The following is an 18,490-nucleotide window of genomic DNA, read 5'->3' on the forward strand; positions in this document are numbered from 1 at the left end:
GACATGAAGGAGAGACAGGCGAACGAACTGCTGAGCATATGGTTAATAAAAACATCGGGGAAAAAGGGGCAAAACGAGCTTAATGGGAGAAAAGGGGGAGTACTTTTCATATAAGAATCTTTAAGCTTCACTTCGGTTTATATATGAAGGGTGCAACAAACTAATTGCACGCAAGTATTCTCGCAATTATAATTATCAATTCAAAATTCATAATATATCAACCCTTCCTCCTACTTCAGGCATGACGGTCCTGCACGTGCCAAATCAAAGCTTTAACAAATCGAAACCACCCTGCACCCTTAAAACTGACCTTCCTTTAGCACGCACCCTTGACACGCTTCGCAAGATCCCCACGCGTGTTTTCATTAACCCACAGCTGGATAAGTCGTCCTGGCTGGCTTCCACAAGGGGTGCATGTGACGCAGTCCTAAACTGGGGCACGAGTGCCACTTACGAAACTTTCGGAATTAATTATGACGTCACACACACCTGCCACAAAGTTTGGCAAACTTCTAACTTCTAATTAGGATAGGATAATTGGGATTATAGTTTTTCAACAGTGGCGTAACAAACTTGACGAGTAGGTTCATTGATAATGTGTTTTTTTGTACGACTATTCGAATATTGCATTGTTGTCGGTTTGAAAACAATGATATTGAAAAATTTTACCGCGTGCTCGTAGAAAATAGTTGTTTATCTAACAAAGGAATAAAGTGATTACTTTGCGTACGCTGATTATAGGTGAAGTCGATAAATCGAGTCTGGTAGAAATATGTCTGCATTTTTTATAAGTGCAATGTGATATTAGCAAAATAGTTTTCCTGTGCACGAGCGCATGTCTTAACTTTGTTATCTTTTGTATGTTAGATTAAGCAGATTTGCATGTCACCTTGACATTTCAGTTTAACGATCAGATTTGACATAATTTTTGATAATAAATCGAATGTGGAGCTAAGCTAGTTCCAGATATCATTGGTACAACAAACGTGGGTGAACCATGTTGCCGAATTGAGCAAAAAAAGTAATTTTTCAGCGAATCTCGTCGTTTCCAAATCAACATTGTTAATATGTTTATGTATGGTTTATGTTCGTTGCGCTGATTAACTGCTATAAGATGCTATTAAGTACATCATAGGAGTGGCTGGATGAAAACCGGCCTCGTAGAGCGTTATAATAGCTGTTGGGTCTTTGTGGAAAAACTATAAAATGGCTGTAAAAGTTTATTCCGCCATAAACCTAACGATGGCCTTTAAGTGCCAGTATAACATGGGACTTTTAATTCGAAAAGAAGTAATTGAGGTAATTCGGAGTTATCACTCGCGGCGATCTGCTCGTAAATAAAACTAAAGAGCAAATGAAACATTTCACTTGCAATAATTCGACTCTGAAAATTTAGTCTGTTTGATTCAGGGTAAAAAAGGGGTAAAAAGTAATGCGAGAAATCTCTTGAATGAAAACTCGTACAGAAAGTTGGCGAACTCCCGACTTCTCGATATTGTTTTGTTCAGCCCAGTTTCGCTCAAAACGACGAGTTGTGCAATTTATTTTTATACCTCCACTTTCGTTGCTTGCCGACATTCGAAAATACGTGCGACGCGGCCCTGAAAGAACCGATTGATGGTGAAATGCACTTTTTACCGGAAACTATTTTCACTCGACTTAATTTTAATAAAAATTCAACAAAGCGCGTTTTTTCTTCGGCCTAAAATCATTACATCATCCCCTATTGTCTGGCGGTTTGAATACCTCATTTTCGTCAATTCGAACGTTGCACCGCCTTGGCGAAATTACGAAATTATTAGCTGCAAAGTTAAAAAAACGAGGAACAATAATCATTAATCATGCATTGAAAACCGGACCGAACAATGGGGAGAAGGGCCGAGGCCGGTCCTGTCCGTCTTGCCGATATTCGATTGAACCGTGGCTGGCTGCGATGCACCGATGCAATCGCGACGCCGAATTTTTCGTGGGTCGAAATCGCGTGCGCCATGCACGTCGCAAGCTCGAAAAACAAAAGCAGCGTTTACACCGTTGTAAAAGGTCCATCGATTTTTTTCTTTGTTTCCGCCAGTTTAATGGTTGTAAAGTTGGATTATTAGGTTGACTCAATGCTTGATGACGTGTGAAACGACATGTCTCAAATATCGATTTGTCAAAAATTTGAAAAAATGGTGACTATAGAGCGTACCAAATTAAAGACACTAATTTTTCGATCTCCTTCGATTTTATTTATGACAGCTTGTTCCATCTCAACTGTTCGTACCATTACAGAACCTCCTGTGATATGCGTTGTCTTTTTAAAATTGTCAGTTAAAGAAAAGTATTGAGTGAATATTAATAAAAGTTTGGATGTTTGGAGACACTGGGTAGAGAAATGGCGCTTTTATGCATTCGACTCGCAGCTTGGGTATGAACGTGAGTCATTCCGTAGACAAAATGCATGTCTGTCATTTCTGTATTAGTAAATTGGATAATTTTAAATATAGTTTGCAAGTAATTACTCCAAAACTCACTTAAAAAAAGTGTTTTAAAGCACAGTTCAAATTAAAGTCTTGAAAATCACCGTTAGATTTTTAAAATTCGCTAACGATAAATTTTCTGGTTTTGTTGTCATAGAAACATGTGCATTTTAGTCCAAAACCTGTTTGGCATGCCTTGTTTTCGTGTACATTGCCGCTTTAGAAGTAAATTACGGAGTGAATTGTGTTATTTTGACAGTAAAAATTGGAATTTCAATCTATTTTTTTAACGGCTGGCTTAAGCAAGAAATACTGAGAATATCTTTTATCGGTAAAAATTAATTGAGAATCAATTTTCTTACTCAAAAATAGGATACTGTGAATTACAAAAAAGGGATGGCTATCTAAATGACTCGCTCCTTAAAGTTTATCTACATATTAATTAACACCTTGCATGTTTAAAATTATTTAATTCATTTTTTTTTAGCCGGCAAACCAGAACAAGATCATTCCAGTTATAGTTAGTTATAGGCGATAACGATCGGGAACCCTGTAAAGTACCCGTCGGGCAAGACTTTATGTCAACTTCGTCAAGTAATTAGGTATCGCTGCCACGCATTTCTTGTCAATCCAATCTCGAGTCACGCTTAATCTCAAGGGTTCTTACAACACCAGTTCTTGTCGCATTAACGTTTATTAAAGCCAGGATTTCAATGTCACCAACAATTTGCAATGTAGACCAGAAAAAGCCTATTGAGGTAACTTAATTGAACTGCAGAATGGTTGATCGGCTTTGGGCTTTCGTAGCATCTTCCGTTAGAATGGCGATGTTTTTCTGATATCAAAGTTATAAACCGTTTAGCTGACACGTACTCGAACGCTCTGATTTGAAACAACCTAATGAATGTGCCTTACTAGGCTTATTTTTTTCGCAAAGTTCCAGTTGCAGTGAGAAAGTACCGTCAAGCGTGTCGCCAATGAAATTTAGAAGCAAATCGACCGGTAAGCCTTAAGCGCCTCGTGGTTTTGGCAGAAATTAATATTTTTTCTCTTCTGCGGCCGAGGACAAAAAAATTAGAGAAAGAACCTTCTGTCGGACGTCGACGTCGTGTTCAGTGCCCTCGACGGCCCGAAATAGGCGTCGCGTGCGTCCCGGTGCAGACACGCATTCTTGCACTTCGCAACTTTGCACATAAATAACTTTCAGTGACAACTGCTTTGCCGCCGGTCTGGACAAAGGAATTAAGGGACTTGAGTTTCTTTGTTAAAGGCCAATATTTTAAGATCGTATTAAGTGGAAAAATTTTTTTGTTTCGATTACACCTATACGATCAAATTTTCAAGCTCGCAATAGGATAACTAAATTACAGTCGTCCATTACTTCTGTTATGAGAGTTGATGAATATGTATTTTCCCGCGGCCTACAGGGTTTATTATGACAGATATTTAGAGGATATGGTATAAGGAGAAGTTGATAATTTTAATTTCCGCGCGGAGCATAAAATACTACAATTGGTCAAAGTTTCAGCACCAACTAAAATGGCATATATTATCATATATTTTCAGAGAAGTAGGTGCTCACCCCACACTTCAGCCAAATATTCCAGAAAGACATATTAAAATAATAAAATAAAAACACGTCCAAAGTAGACCCTTCGTGTCCCATGATCTCTGCACGGTCACTGCTTTCCATAAATATTTCGTTTAAGGTACAAACACTATAATAAAACATGGTTCCGCCCCTGAATTAGTTTATGAGACAAATAATGAGGGGACTTTTAGTCTTTTCGGGCCGGTCGCCAATTACGGCCCATATTGTCAGGGATAACCGTTTTTGAGCACGCTACTTCTATTATTAACCTTTAAAATGTTCAGTGTTATATTTTAAGGGTCTTGAGCAAATTTAAGTAAAACTGTACCCTCGCAATGCATCTGTGATTACGAGAAACTCGATTTGTTTAAATTTTCGAAAAACAAATTTATTAACAAATTTTGGAAAAACATTGCGAATGGGTAAACGAATAACGCAGCCATGAAAGCACGAAACATCATAAAAACACATAAAAAAAAAAGTTCAGACACAAGTTTAATTTTTTTAAAAATGTTGGAAAATTTAATTTCAGCATTAGAAAAACTCTGGCTACAGACTACATGTATGAGTCTTGAGCTTTTGATATTAAAAATATTGAAATATTCCATACCTTCTTTCCTTCTAAAATAATGGTGCAAATTAGTTCAAATAAGATGTCATTCTTAATGCCCAGGCTGTAAAGCAACAATTGTACCGCCTAGGTATTAAACAGACATATTCTCGATCGGGACAAATTTAACAGATGAGCGGTAGAAAAGTGTTTTACTGCCTACACCGTAAAAATTTTTCGTGCAACCTGAATGCCATACTTAATTTCCATATTTTTACCTTTGTTAAATTTTCTCATGTTAAGTATTGGCACAAATGAAAGTACAGAAAAAACTTAAAATGGTACTCTGTACAGTAGGAAGACCAAGATAAAGAATCAAGAAAATTTCTGAGCTGGCCAGTTTCGCATTCGCGGCCGCGACCTTCTCAAGGGTTTCGAGTTCCCCCTGGTTCTTCGGCCGGTCCGGGCCACCCGGGGCCCCTTTTGCCCCGCACACGTCCAGACTAACAACGACCCAGCGCAGTGACGGACTTGTGAATATACAATTCCTCGATATGCAAATCAAACAATTTTTCTTATAATTAGTAAGAATCAAATCATTAACGTGCGGTTAAGTTTCATAGCAAGGCTGTTTCCACAGAAATGAAGAAACTGGCCAATACCGATTCTTCACTCCAACGTTCCTATGCAAATTAAATCGTAATTCAAGTTGACAGCACATTAATAATTTGTCGCTACAGGGTGAACTTTATCGTTCCTATAATAGATCACAAACGTTACTCAAAAGGTCTGTTACAGGTAATCTTATCGGGATTTTGGTGTAATATACCTGTAACATGAGCATTAAGACAATATGAGTAATCTTAGTGGTGATTCTCAGATTAACCTGAACTAATTTGAAGTAACCTGAAACAAATTGGCTTTTATCAGAAGTTCATTCATCAATTCAAACTATCCCGATTTGTTACATAAATGCAAAACTAAATTGACTTAGTTCATTTTTTCCCACACATTGAATAACTTGAATCGATGCGATCTTTTTTGATTTTTTCTATAAATTCCAGAGGTACCTGGCCGGTTCATTCTTACACAAATTTGGGAGCAACCTGGCTGACCAGATTTTTTCCGCATATTTTGGTTATATCAGTATTAACATAATACCTTTTTGGCCAGAATGCGCTGATCTCGACTTCGTATTAATTTTGATCTTTCGATATCCTCTAACCTGAAACGTCCTCATTTTGAGTCCTCTTTTTGCGCATTTTAAGTTTTTTTTTAAGCATCAACAAACCGAGCTGCGCACTGCTCCACAAACCATCTCAATTAATTCTTTGATTTACATCAAACATGCAAATTAAGCATTTGAAACAAGAAGCTAGCAGATCAGCTCCCGCTGCGTTGGAGTAGCAGTTCCGAATGGCCCGAAGCTAGAACGGAGCAGTGACCGTATCGGCCTCGTTGGCGCCAAAGCTACAATAATTTACCGACGAGCTTCGAACAAATTTTGCATGAATAGTGAACCAAATCAATGTGACTCAGATCAGGGAAGTGGGCTGGCTCATCCGTTCTAATTCGCAGCACCCGGAGCGATAGCTGATTGATATTTAAGAACTAACAAACGAAGGAGGCCTAACAGTACCCCACGTTGATCATAATTAAGACCCGCCATTACCAAACGATACAATAACTACAAGAATTTTCCGGGGCGAGAATATACAGTTAGGAAGCGATATCAGAAGCTCGAAGAACCTAGAAGACCTGAGGCTCGGTTTCTTCCTCTTAACCAAATCACACATCACGATAATGATAGCTTATTTTGCACCGTTAGGTAGTTGCAGCATGATGGATATGTTATAGTTTGGTATCACTATAAAAGCCACTTCGAAGTGTGACAAAGAAGCTGATACAGTCCTGATGCATCCCCTACACCAAAAATAAGTCCCAGACCGTGTTGCCAACCTTATGAGGTCAATTAATCACCGGTTTGACAGGACCGGCGGTCGAAGAAGTGGCACTGACCTGCTAGGAATAGCTACGCTTCGCAGAAGCCTTGGAAAGCATATAATTTTGAGAAAATGGTTTTTATTAGGCTTCGCACCCATTGAAAAGCTCCCGATTTGCTCGCTTCTATAACTTGACTGAACCACGAACAACGCCCGCAGCTCGCTCTACAATTTCAAGTCAGCAATCACAAAAAATCGTGAGGAAATGTGCTCATTTTGCATTACAACCGGCAGCAAAAACTCCTGCTGCCGGAGCAGCAGCAATGCGAAAAAATCAGCAACTTACGGTTGCTTCGTTAGCACGCGAGTGGAAGAATGTGCGGAATAGTGAAGAATCGTGATTGGGCCTTATTTGCGTGGCCTGTCCGGTTCAACTTCATGATAGTTTGATTTTATATAACACTCAAATACCCAATCGTTTACTGAAAGGGGGATTCCTGCAAAAACCAAAAGAATTTCAAAACTATAACGCGAGTGTGTAAACTGCTTCCAAGTCGACCATTATGAGGCAAAAACTCTAAATTGCGTTTACAAGTGATGTGAGGAATTTCTGTTGCTGCACTTATCGCACGACAGTGTCGCATTACTTTTGTGAAGATGGTTAATGGCTTTATTAAGACATTTCATTGCAAGTTAAATATTTTGGAGAAGGACGTTGAATTGCGCGCGGAATAGGTGAAAGGAATGATGCTCGCGGAAAAATAACTCTGCTGATTTTAGAAGCTGAGTAAAGGGGGACTTTCTTTCTTCTTCTTTAGATTTACTGCCTCACCTATATTTATTCTGTTTTTTGGCCTTTTCTACGTTTCACACGGTCACAGAAGAAGTGTGTCAAATAATCTGCATAACTATTGCTAAAGACGTTTAATGTTGATACAGCTATTTGCACAGCCTCCATCTATGAAAATTATTAGGATTCTTATTTAATTTAATTTTTTTTTTGTGCTAACAACGTAACTACAGTAATGGATTTAAGATTTTTTTACAATTTTAGGCGGCATTAGGCAATGCAGTGAAACTAATTTAACGATATCTATAACCGCATATTTCTGTAAAAAAACACGTAACGAATCGGGGAAGTCTCGTAATAAATTTACACTCCTGGCGTGGCCAATAAGAGCGCCTGCTACACTGCTACCGAACAAAAATTAATGTAGCAAACCAGATTCAATGGATTTATCGCTTATACTGTACTAATTTGCCGTGGAAACACATTTTTTTCTTGCTTTAACAAGGTACCACCTACCTAGATTAATTTAACTAGATTTTTTGTTTTGGCCCGCGTTTTCAACCCCCTTTGTCCCTCAACGGACCCTTTGACGTCGCACGATACCAGACACAAATAAATCGCAGTTCTAAAAAACGAAAACTTATTCCCCTTTTGTTCATTATTTTCACGTTCCATAAAACAAATAAAGCCCATCACACTGCCCTTATGGGTTTTGAAAGATACGCTCAGAGCTGTCACCGTTTCCATTGCTTTGTGTGCTCCAAAAATTATTTCAGATAGGAAGTTCAAACGCCAAGTTATGCTACATTTAAATACCAAGCAATCGTTGATGATAAACTCTTTCATCATCATAGGCGTATCTCTTTGTCCTCGTCGTAGCCGATTTGCATAAGATTCGCTCAACGCAAAATCTGACAATGATACTGCCCTCTCACAATGCACTGCCCCCTCACAATGCACTGCCCTCTTCTGTAAAGCACCTACCATCGCACCCTCTGCATTATTAACAACTGTTTACCCCATCTTCATATAGAAGTGCTGATGGCAAACCGAGAACAAAGAGCGGAGACAACTTGACATTTTTTAATGATTAGTCCTTCTGTTTTGCTTCCCCGCTGTGCATGGAAAGCTTCAAAGGGCAGAAAGTGTAAAGCAAAGTACAAAGTATCGGGCAAGATTAAGTTCAGGTTTTGCTCGAAAATAGGTAGAGAAGAATGACGCTAAAAGGGAACAAATGTGAATTAATAAGTAGGGATTTTAAAATGTTTTAAAACGTTTTAAGGGAACTTTTCAAGGAAGGCCCTTAAGTGTATCTCACGGAACTGTCCAGAAAGTTTTCGAATAAATATCGTCCGTCTTCAGCAGTTTCTTCCATAGTCGCCGTTTCGATTGCTCCGAAACGTATTAAACGTAACGGTAGAAGCCAGTGCGTTCAATTACGAATTTACTCGTGACTATAAAAAAAAAGAAAAAACAAACGAAAAAATCCCGAAATTCGAAAAATCGCAATTTACCCTAGATGTTTTAAACCAGGCTAGGCCTTTCCGGTATGCGGTGAACGTCAAAAATTAACCTCTATAACCTGAGCGTGAAGCTCATTTGTTTAATAACGAACCGCGGAAGATTGATACACTTTAAATAGACTTGAAGATGACTAATGACCGTAATTCTTTGTCCCAGGGCTAAAGAGTGAACTGCTATAGAAAGGAGGAAGACCTGTCAGTCTGCTCGACAAAAACTGGGAGGAAGTTCGTCATATATCGTGGCGTTTATAGCTCGAAATGAGCGGCGGCTCTAATCTTCCTCGCATAATTCCATCCAGATTAATTATTTGTGCAATGGCGGCCATTTGTCCATGCCACCGGCTACCAACTAGAAAAGCGATGCCCCGGCAAAATGCATATTTAAGACTTTGTTATAATTGTGTACACTCGCCTCGGAGAGCCAATTACAGCGAATGATTTGTCGAATTAACCTATGCGAAGAAGGGTACCACTTGACAATGAGTTTTACTTGTTTAAGTCTTATAATTGAATATCTGCTTCAATCTTACTTGTTAATAAAGGCAGTTCGATTAAGTCACCCCAATAGTAGGGCACTGGGGATGGATAATTGACAAAAACACACTAAAATTCCTGCAAACGACCCTTCAGCTCATTCTGCAGCATTCTCCCAATTTATGGGAGTAACAAACGCTGTAGCTGCAGCGCTGTAAATTTGTCACGTATTGTTTTTATTCGAGCCTTCGATTATGTTTAATGCTTCAATAAATATTAGATATGCCTTGTTGTGTTGAGGACGATGCGACATCGGCCCCCCGTTGACATATTTTATGCATTTTAGTCTAAAAATAGGACAAAACGACCAAAACGCCGGACCATTAACCAATTATTCTAATGGGGCTCCGCAATTCGCTTTTGCATCAAACTGCAATCAGTTTGATTTTCTGATCCAATTTTGAGCCATCTGCCCCATGGCTCAAATGCTCATAAATCAAAACCGCGACAAACTCAGCAAAAACCCGAACCCTTCAATCTGATGATAAATGATTTCCTATTCGCAGTAGCAAGAACCTATTACTTTAGCCCGCTACTTCCCCTTAGAAATAAACAAAACGGCAACTGAAGAAAAATAGACGAAGAAGAAGGAGAGGGCAAAAAGAAGAATTGGCGATGCGTGAAGATAGTAGTGTAAGCGGAGTTGATTGGCTCTCAGGCCTGGTTCGAGCAATTAACATTGACCTTATTGCTAAGGCCGGACTTTCGCAAAAATATAACGAGGAGAACTTGCTTCTTCAACGAATAGCAAAGCCGCTTTGCGGCCAAGAAGAGGGGGTGGAGGGGGCAGTGTGCTATGTGGCCAGCCTTGAAGACATACTCTGTTCTTTTAAAGGAGCAAAAAGTGCATTAACACCCTTAGAGAAGCCAAAGGCCGAACCTTTATGACCGAGTGCTGTTTCGCGACAATTAATGCGACCACGTGTAAGTTGGCAATAGTGAAGAACCAAGAAAACGGGAGAGGAGTCGAAAATTTACAGGTATCGATGGCAGGCAGCTACTTCTCTTTAGTCCCCTCTTAATTTGGCTACTCTCACTTTTGCCTCTACTCTTCCAAGCGTCATCTTTAATCTGCCACTCTCGCCATGTCAAATCCTAAGGAAGAGGCTATAGTGAACAAAAGCAGCATCAGCCTCTCACTGGCATCGCCCTCGCAGGAGATGCAGCGGCGATAATTTAGATTAAGCCGCCGCAGGATGAATGTATAGTATGTGCATGCAATATTTGACCTTGGCAGGCCATATAATGTATCTGAGGCAGCTGCAACCAACACGCACCAGCCCTGCTCCCTCTGGGTTTGGGCAACGTGCGATTTATGTCCGCTCGAATATGGTCCCGATTTTTACCAATCCCATTGCAAGTTTTGTGTCGGGCCTGCATTGAACGCAGTTTTCGAGATACAGAGAGAAAGAGATTGGGGATTTAATTAGTTCCTTTGGCGCAGCGAGCTTTACGTGCAAATCAGAAATGTGAAAATCGGGAATCAAAGGAATATTGAAATGGGAAAATTGCGCCTATTTGAGTTCGCGTTTTGGGAACGCTCCAATTTGTAGCTTTCCCAATTTGGGAGGATTGCAAATTGGAGTTTCGATGGTCCTGGAATGGTTCTATGCATTTTGCCTTCAACGACTCCCAGTGTCGGTATGCTCGGCCATTAATCACGAGATGGAATCTGAATCTGGCGATTGAACCCATCGTGTAGGAATTAAGAAAGGTTCCTACGAGTATCGGTCGGTAACTACTTCATCGAACGATTTTTTCTCCACGACTTTTCTCTCTTCCAAGTATTATTGGAATACTTCAAAGCTCCGTCCTGTTCTTTCGTTTTAACACGAAAACTCTGTCCTTATCAAATATTAACGATGTGAAAATATCCTGGCAAGGGACAATATCGTGGCATTTTGTAATATACAAGAGAGGCATTTACATACAGTCAGGGTCGATCTGAATACATCATAAATGGACTTTGGAACATTTGTTGTTGAAATTTTATTATAAACGAAACACCATTAACAAAAAACCAACATCTGCGCTGAATTTGGTCCGTAATTATCTTTCAAACACAATTAGACCACATTTCCTAATAATTAATAATATAATAATGTCATCCAAGCCTTCATTTCCAATTGTTGCCGGTGATCTTGAAAACACAGGAAACAGCGTTTCTTTGGAATTTGTAATTTTAGATCTGGTAGCCCCGAAGCACTGCAGCATCCGGTACCGCCGCTTCTTTGCCTCGGTCGAGAATGTTAAATTGCCCTGCTACGACAAATGGGTATTTATGTCCCATTCGGTCGCAATGGCTTTATTAAACATAATTTAACAGTTTGTTTTTCAGTAGTAGTTGTAGGTACCCTCAGTACCAAGTTAATTATTATTAAGAATTACTCGCGTTGAAACAAGTCTTCCCATCATCGACGTGCTCGTGAACGACCCGACCTTGATAAACAAATAAAACAAGATCGACAAAAGTACCCACGATGACGAAACGTAATTTGGAAGTAAACTTTGTGAGGCAGGTCATGGGCTCATGGGGCAATAAGAACAACCAGACTTGTTTATGAGGTGTTTTTAATTTCATTGCCGTCAACCAGGTCAGGCTTTAATCTCGAGATGCCGCGATAACTCGAATTTTGTTGTGTCTTTGCCTTTCATATTATTAGGTCATACAAATTTTTAGATTCCCGGACATTGCCATAGCGGACAAAACAACATCTAGTATACTCTATAAAGGACACCGTGCATAGGGTCCTCCCCGCCTAATGGACCATTCAACGCGCTCATCCTGTAAAAGTATTTTTACAGGATACTTGGCTAAATTTCATAGTTTCCGAAATGCGATTTCACTTATTTTGCCCAGTTTTGAATATATATCGCTTGAATAAATTTAGCTCTGATAATTCTCGAGATATTTTCTTCTGAAGTGAACGGGCAGTGCCGTTCCACGAGAAAGTTGAGAAGATAGAAGCGGCTCGAACCTGATAATTAATTCTGAAGTTTTTCAATGCGATTTTCGCAAAGTTTCAGGATATTCCGTAGATTTTGCAAGGATTTGCTATATCTAAGTCAAGAGGTTTTTCGACTAGCCTCCAAGCAATTCTGGAGTATTTCGATTCTTTCAGTGTTTCCCGCAAACCCAGAAACGTGATTAGATATCTTAAGATTCAAGGAAAATTCAGAACTTTCTATGGGCCTCGCGTGATATCCTGAAACGAAATTGTTTTTTATACACTAAATGTCTAAAGCGGTCCTAGGGAGTTCTAGAATCTCTGAAACTTATCTGAATAATAGGATTTCACATAGGTTTGTGGGTCTCTGGCAAATCGATTTTTATAAATTATTCAGGAGCGGATGATTTGGAAAATTTTGATATTATCTGAGCAATTTAAGGAATTTCTGTGAAGTCGTGGATCGTTTTTCAAAGTTTCCTGAGAAGTGTCGGAAATTCACACGAATTTTCCGCGGGAATTGCAATAATAAGAGTCTGACATTGACTGAAAGTGAATAATACAATGAAAAACCCTGAAAAAACTAAAAATAGCACTTATTTGTTTTTCTCGGTAGTTTAATATTAAAATTTTCATATAAAGAGTAATAGTGTAATTGTCTTTAAGAGAAGTTTAAAAGTAACCCACTTGGGAAGCATCTTTAAGCATCGGTGTTGGTACCTACTAATGGAGATCGTATGGTTCGGCGTGCAATTTTGGTGAAACACTTTCAGTCTCGTAATTAAAAAACCTTCAACCTCGCAAAACCTGTTCTTGGCTGGTGATACCCAAATGCCATGCAATTTAAAAAGTATTATACCTGCGGTACTGCGGGGTTATGGACTTCCCATGCATTGATTTTGCTTTTTTGTGGTATTGCATCTGATATATTAATATTTTGCATTCGCTTTCGAACAATGAAAAGTCGCGCAACAACCACCAAGAATTTTCCAAAACGTCTGGTTTATTGGGTCTCGCCTGGAATCTAATCTCTCAAAATTTGGCCGAACCCACGTGACCGACTTGTTTTTTTGGACCTAATGTACAACTCTGGATGTACGGGAACCCCTCCTTGCCGCCAACCCCTCGCCGACCTAAGTTTCACCCTCTCCTTCATACGTAATAGTTGCGATCATTCTGGATTGAAGCGTGTTTTGTATCAAATTAAAACTTTCCGGTTCAACCCCTCGTGCTGCAACTGCATCAACTGATGTATCCGGAAGCATTATTCATACGTACACTTTTTGCTATAAATAAATGCAGAGTGTTTAGGTAAATATGTGATTAAATAACCGATAAATTCAAGTCGGCCTTCCGGCACTAATCTGGATTTGTTCCAAGTAGTTTCGTGGTTAAAATTTCTCCACCATAATCAGTTTTTCGTATCGTCCATGTCTGATTTTTTTCCACTGATATCATAGATTATCTTAGGCTGTATTTAACTGAATTGACTTGTCTGAAGTTAACGTGAACGAGGGAACGTCTCTCGTGCATCTGATTCGGCCGTTTTTTCCAAAACTCTGATGATCTTGCACGGCACTGGTCACGAGTGGTAGATTACTACCCTATGAGAAGACACTCTAGAGCATTTAAGCAATAAGCAATAAAAGTTTTCAAATTTACCGAATAAATCCCATGATTCAACAGCTTTCCAGAAGTCCTTCCGATAACTTCGATTGCGGCCTAGAAAATAAACACGAAACGGCGGTCATCAGATTTAATGCCGGCCGCTGGTAGTAGCCATTAGTGACCATGTGATTATTCAGATAGTTGCATTTTTGTTTGTTCGATGTGATTAGAATCTAAATAAGAACTTGTAAAATGAGATGGAAAGGTAGTAGCCCGTCGATCTTCCGAACTGACGTGTATGTTCCTATCGTTTTATTTGCAAATCGTTGCGTAATGCTCGTTGCGGTCTTCAGCTTTCTTCTTTTTGAAATCGATTGCTTGAAATTGCTATCCCAATTAACACGACCGGAGGTATCTAAATGTTAGTAAAAGTGCGCATTGCAAGGGATGGCCTTTAGGTCTCTGCATAGTTAGGTCTATATGTACGTGTCCCCACATGGGTGTGGGTACGGGAAAAGAGGGGCTCGGAAAGAGGGGAGGGAGAAGGGTTTGTTTGGGCAACTTCGCGACATATAGATCGATTTCCAAATGAAAGTTTAAAAAAGACAAAGAGCACCGGCATGCCGAATGTGCTTGTCGGGTTGTTAACGTTGCGCCCGCCAATAAGGGGCTGCGTTTTTATGCATTCGCCCCCTGTCTATCCCCCAACCCCCCTCAAATTTTTGGGCCCCCTTCACCACCGCGCTGTTGCCATGTGTATTTACGTAATGTATCATTTTTTTTCTCATTATTGATTCAATTGATTCGAGTTTGAATTTCTGCCACCTGTCTATTAAGGGTTTTGACGTGGATTTCTGGAAAATAAAACTAGCGAGATAAACGCGCTAAATAATTAATGGTCAATTTTGAATACATGTGAAGGCGAATGATAAGGAAAAATAAAGTAGAGCAAATAATAATCACGTATCTGATCGTTGAACTTGATAAGCGGATTCTTTATCTTGAACAGGATATCTACATATCGAGCAGTAATAAAATGCAAATCCGGAGGATGTTGCTTTAAATTGAAATTGCGAATTATAACTAAAGGGGCGTGGTTTTATTGGAACTAATAACGTTTGATTAATTGGCGCAACTGTAATACGCAATAGGTATATTAAGGCTCAATTACACGCGAAACTATCACATATTCTAATCGTTCTAGGTACTGGACGAATATTTCACATCAGGTAGACCAGACATTGGCGAAGTAAAAACGTATGTAAAATTGGCGGGTACTCCCGCGGTACCGAACCAAAACAGGTTTGAGAGTTAATATTGTTGTGTCTGGGGAATTCAAGGGCGAGCAATTTAGCAATAATCGTTCAATAACAATAATTTTAGCCTTGAGTAAGGTCAGGTGATGGGATAGCAAAGATTTGTTGCAAAGCAACGAAAGAGTAAAGCTATTCCGTACTGGGATTATTAGTAAGCTGCAATGTGCTAGGCACCATTGTGGCCGAATAGTTTCATCAACATGCGCATTGGATTACAAAACGTTCTGCAATATTTATCGGTTTTATACACGAGCTGCATTTCCATCGAATAAACTCACCTCTAATATGAATGTATGTAACAAACTGAAAATCGATGAGGAACGTATTTATTATGCAGAAACAGAAATGTCGCGCACAAAAGTTGAAAGGTTATTTTTCTTCATTTGCTTGGGACCTTGATGAATGAGATGCCACAGGAAATATGGTAGACCCAGTATGAGTGTCAACAGCTAAAAATCCCGTCAAGGAACAAAGACTTCTTGTCACTATCGCGATGACCTAGAAGCAACAACTAAAATGAAGAGTTGAATAAATGAATCTTGGAAACAGCCACAAATTCGCGGAAGGATCAAGATAAAATTCGGCATATTACGAAAATAATTAACATGGCGCCAAACAGGAATGGAAGAGAGTGGTTGGTAACTTACGATGAGTAGAACATTTTTTTCCTACGTTTTGTTCTTGTTTGATAATGAGCCACGTAGACTGATGGAAAATAACTCTTATTAGTTTTTTTCCCCTTCTTTCGTTTAAGAGTTTAAGTTTCAATGTGGGTTTTAATGAGAAAGGAGTTATTATCAAGCTTTTCTCGAAACACTGAATACTAATTCTTTTGTCATTAAAAATGTTGAAAGGGAGATTGAAAGATGATGAAAGAAATAATGAGTATGACTGCGTGATTTCTTCCAACTTCTACGTAAAACGAACGTTTTTCACATATATTTTTCTCACCAATTAAATTTAAAAACATTTCAAAAAAGCTACGAAAACCGCTGAAAAATTCCTCCGCTTCATATCGTAACTGGAAAATTGTGCGATGCCTGGATATTTTGTATCAAATACCGTCACTCCTTTGATTTAAAGTAAACACTAACTTGAACTTTTGAGCAACCTCCACGCTAAAATTTAAATCGAGACTAAAGTTTTTCATCCCATTCCAAAAACATTCCAAAATAGGTTATACGTTTATTAAACCTCATGGAGATCGAAAAAAAAAATCATGTTTTGAATTCTTTATTAACAACAATGCATTATGAACATCACCAAACTAAACGGAACTAACCTGAACTAACGTAAATTAATCCTCCACTTACAAGAACTAATAATAATTATTACTATCCGCAAACCAAAAGGACGGCTCAGTCCCTCCTCAACGTTTCTCCAAGACTCTCAACATCCCCCTTCCTCATTGCCGTCACATTGTGGAAACACTTCAACTGCGAAGACATCACAACCGTCAAAACAATTATCAAGAAAAACGCCGCGAAGACAGGTACCATCCACCAGCATATTCCAATCTTTGGTCGACCACTAAGGTACACAAATCGGCTCATCTCGCCGCCCTCTACACTTGTCTTTACCGCCACCGGATCAAAATTGCAATGGGGATGCAATACCCTCATGGTTAATGATTGATTCTCGGGTACTTTCAAATGGAAGATGCCGTAAGGGTCAAGCTGCAAGTCGACTTCTAAATGAGTATCCAGTAGGACTTTGAGGGAGGATTCGTAGCCGTGTTCGCACTCCACTTGGCCTGTTATGATTAAGGTGTTTGGAGAATGAACGGGTTGCAATAGTCGTACCAGGGCGAGAAAACTGGGGATGGCGAGGACGCCGAAGATCCCTTTGACGAGTGGCATTTTGATATTGAATAATTAATTATTTGACAATTCAGGACAGACACCGTTAAGTTAAATTTGGGTTAAGTCCTGTTGGGTTGTTGCACCAACGGTACCTGGCGAGCTTACCTCTGAAGTAGGTTTATTGTCTAAAATTACATGACACCTTTGGTCAATTCAACAAACTGAGTTTCAACTTAAACTCTTGTTTAGTTTGCCAGCGTAAGAGCTTATAAATTTAACGGGCCATGAAATTGATGTACAGGGTGGCCATTACCTGATGCATTATATGAGCAGCATTTGTATTAAAAATGCAAATTCGTTTAAAAGAGCTAAGTTTGATGGGATTCATTAAAATTTTAAATTGAACAAAAATTTTTGGATCGAAATACATTAATTGTATGTTTAGAGACACAACATTGGTGCCGAAAAATCAAGCTCCAATTAACTTTACGTTAAAGAGATTTTGCATCAAAACAATAAAAAAAAGACAACGGGTTAGCCAATTCCTGGATCTCCAGATAATTTATCTTCCTGACAAAGTTAACGGTATTTTGATATATGTTACTGACCTTGCGAGTCTAAAAATCGAAAGTTTAGGTTACTTTGCCAGAAACCGACATGGTCGTCATCTAAAGGTTAGATGAAGCACTTTCTGCATATTATTTTACATATACACAAATATAAATATATCACTAAAGAAATTCCGTAAATCGGTATAATATGTAGGTACGAACAAGCTCTACTGGTTTGATTAAGTCGCCATTTTAGTTCAGGCATATGATAAAATATATACAGGAGGAAAAAGAAACAGGGCCCCGTTAGAGACACCGTTGTCAGTGGTTATTTAAATATATAAAACTTTATTAGACATTAATGACGATGAAATTATATTGCTGCGCCAGTATCCTGATTGATGCAGGTTCTTCGCAGGCCTTGGATTCGCTGTCTTCGGTTTAATAACCTGCAGTTAAGATGATAAAGTTGGTTGATAGGAGATGAGGGCACTATATACGGGCATATCCTATGATCATCATTTTCGTGCTCTTTTTGTGGAGAAAAATGTAAAATGCTCCTTATGATTTCGAATCGTTGGAATCTTCATATAGGAGCGCTAATTATTGGGTCTCATTTAATGAGTATCCAAGATTAGAAACTCAGGCTGTAATTAGGAATGTAAACTTTAGCTGGTAAGAAATGGCGAAATTTGAATGACTTATCTGGAACGATCCATAACATTAATTCGTTACGTCCATCACTTCATTTCTTGCACGAAATAGATTATTTAGGATTTTAGAGAGAAAAAAAGTATATTTGTTACTTTGGAATATGTAGTGCTGCGATTAACAAAGTTAATAATATTGCCTAAGGCATTTAGCGTCCCGTCACT

At 39.0% G+C, this 18,490-nt stretch overlaps 1 protein-coding gene and 1 long non-coding RNA gene across 3 annotated transcripts in view; one reads left to right on the forward strand and one right to left on the reverse strand.

Moving 5' to 3' along the window:
* Positions 1-18,490, forward strand: part of LOC136344708 (uncharacterized) — a 44,834-nt gene that overhangs the window by 24,044 nt on the left and 2,300 nt on the right. The window lies entirely within an intron of this gene.
* On the reverse strand, positions 16,320-17,183 carry LOC136344442 (uncharacterized). The gene is made up of 2 exons (XM_066291918.1): positions 16,759-17,183; positions 16,320-16,698 (listed from the first exon to the last, which is right to left on the reverse strand). The coding sequence occupies exons 1-2, from the start codon at positions 17,119-17,121 to the stop codon at positions 16,621-16,623; spliced, it is 441 nt and encodes a 146-aa protein (XP_066148015.1). The 5' UTR covers positions 17,122-17,183; the 3' UTR covers positions 16,320-16,620.

This window comes from Euwallacea fornicatus, chromosome 17, assembly GCF_040115645.1.
Source record: "Euwallacea fornicatus isolate EFF26 chromosome 17, ASM4011564v1, whole genome shotgun sequence".
NCBI lineage: Eukaryota > Metazoa > Arthropoda > Insecta > Coleoptera > Curculionidae > Euwallacea > Euwallacea fornicatus.

Excerpts from the sequence above, each read along its gene's own strand:
- LOC136344442 (XM_066291918.1), bottom strand. The coding sequence starts at position 17,121 with ATGCCACTCGTCAAAGGGATCTTCGGCGTCCTCGCCATCCCCAGTTTT. Across the intron at positions 16,699-16,758 it reads TTGGAATATGCTGGTGGATG|TTGAAGTGTTTCCACAATGT; the intron begins GTACCTGTCTTC and ends ATGTCTTCGCAG.